At 64.8% G+C, this 421-nt stretch overlaps 1 protein-coding gene across 1 annotated transcript in view; it reads left to right on the forward strand.

The window, feature by feature from the left end:
• Positions 1-58: 58 nt before the first annotated feature.
• The window catches only part of LOC104623103 (regulating synaptic membrane exocytosis protein 3-like), a gene marked incomplete at its 5' end in the record, with an annotated part of 738 nt that continues 375 nt past the window's right edge, over positions 59-421 (forward strand). The window contains 2 exons of the mRNA XM_010290083.1: positions 59-160; positions 256-395. Of these exons, the coding sequence (XP_010288385.1) occupies positions 59-160; positions 256-395 (242 nt within the window). The remainder of the gene's footprint in view (positions 161-255; positions 396-421) is intronic.

Consider the following 421-nt stretch of genomic DNA (forward strand, 5'->3'; position numbering starts at 1 on the left):
CGTGGGTGGGACTGGTCAGGCGGGGAGCGAGCTGAGCGCGTCTCGCCCCTCTGCCTAGGCGACGTCCACGTCGGCATGGCTGACCGGAACGGGCAGCTGGAGGTGGAGGTGATCCAGGCGAGGGGACTTATCCCGAAGATGGGCTCCAAGTCCATCCCTGGTAGGTGGCTGGGGAGGGAGGGGGCCGGGCGCTGTGCTGGGACCGTCACAGGAGCCCGCGCCGAGTCGGTGCTTCTCGCCTGTTTTCCCACGCAGCCACCTACGTGAAAGTTTACCTGCTGGAGAACGGTGTCTGCCTGGCCAAGAAGAAGACCAAGGTGGTGAAGAAAACCTGCGACCCGTCCTACCAGCAGCCTCTGCTCTTCGAGGAGAGCCCCCAGGGCAAAGTCCTGCAGGTGACGAACTCCCCGCACTGGTACTC

This window comes from Phaethon lepturus, unplaced genomic scaffold (genome assembly GCF_000687285.1).
Source record: "Phaethon lepturus isolate BGI_N335 unplaced genomic scaffold, ASM68728v1 scaffold29506, whole genome shotgun sequence".
NCBI classification, from domain to species: domain Eukaryota; kingdom Metazoa; phylum Chordata; class Aves; order Phaethontiformes; family Phaethontidae; genus Phaethon; species Phaethon lepturus.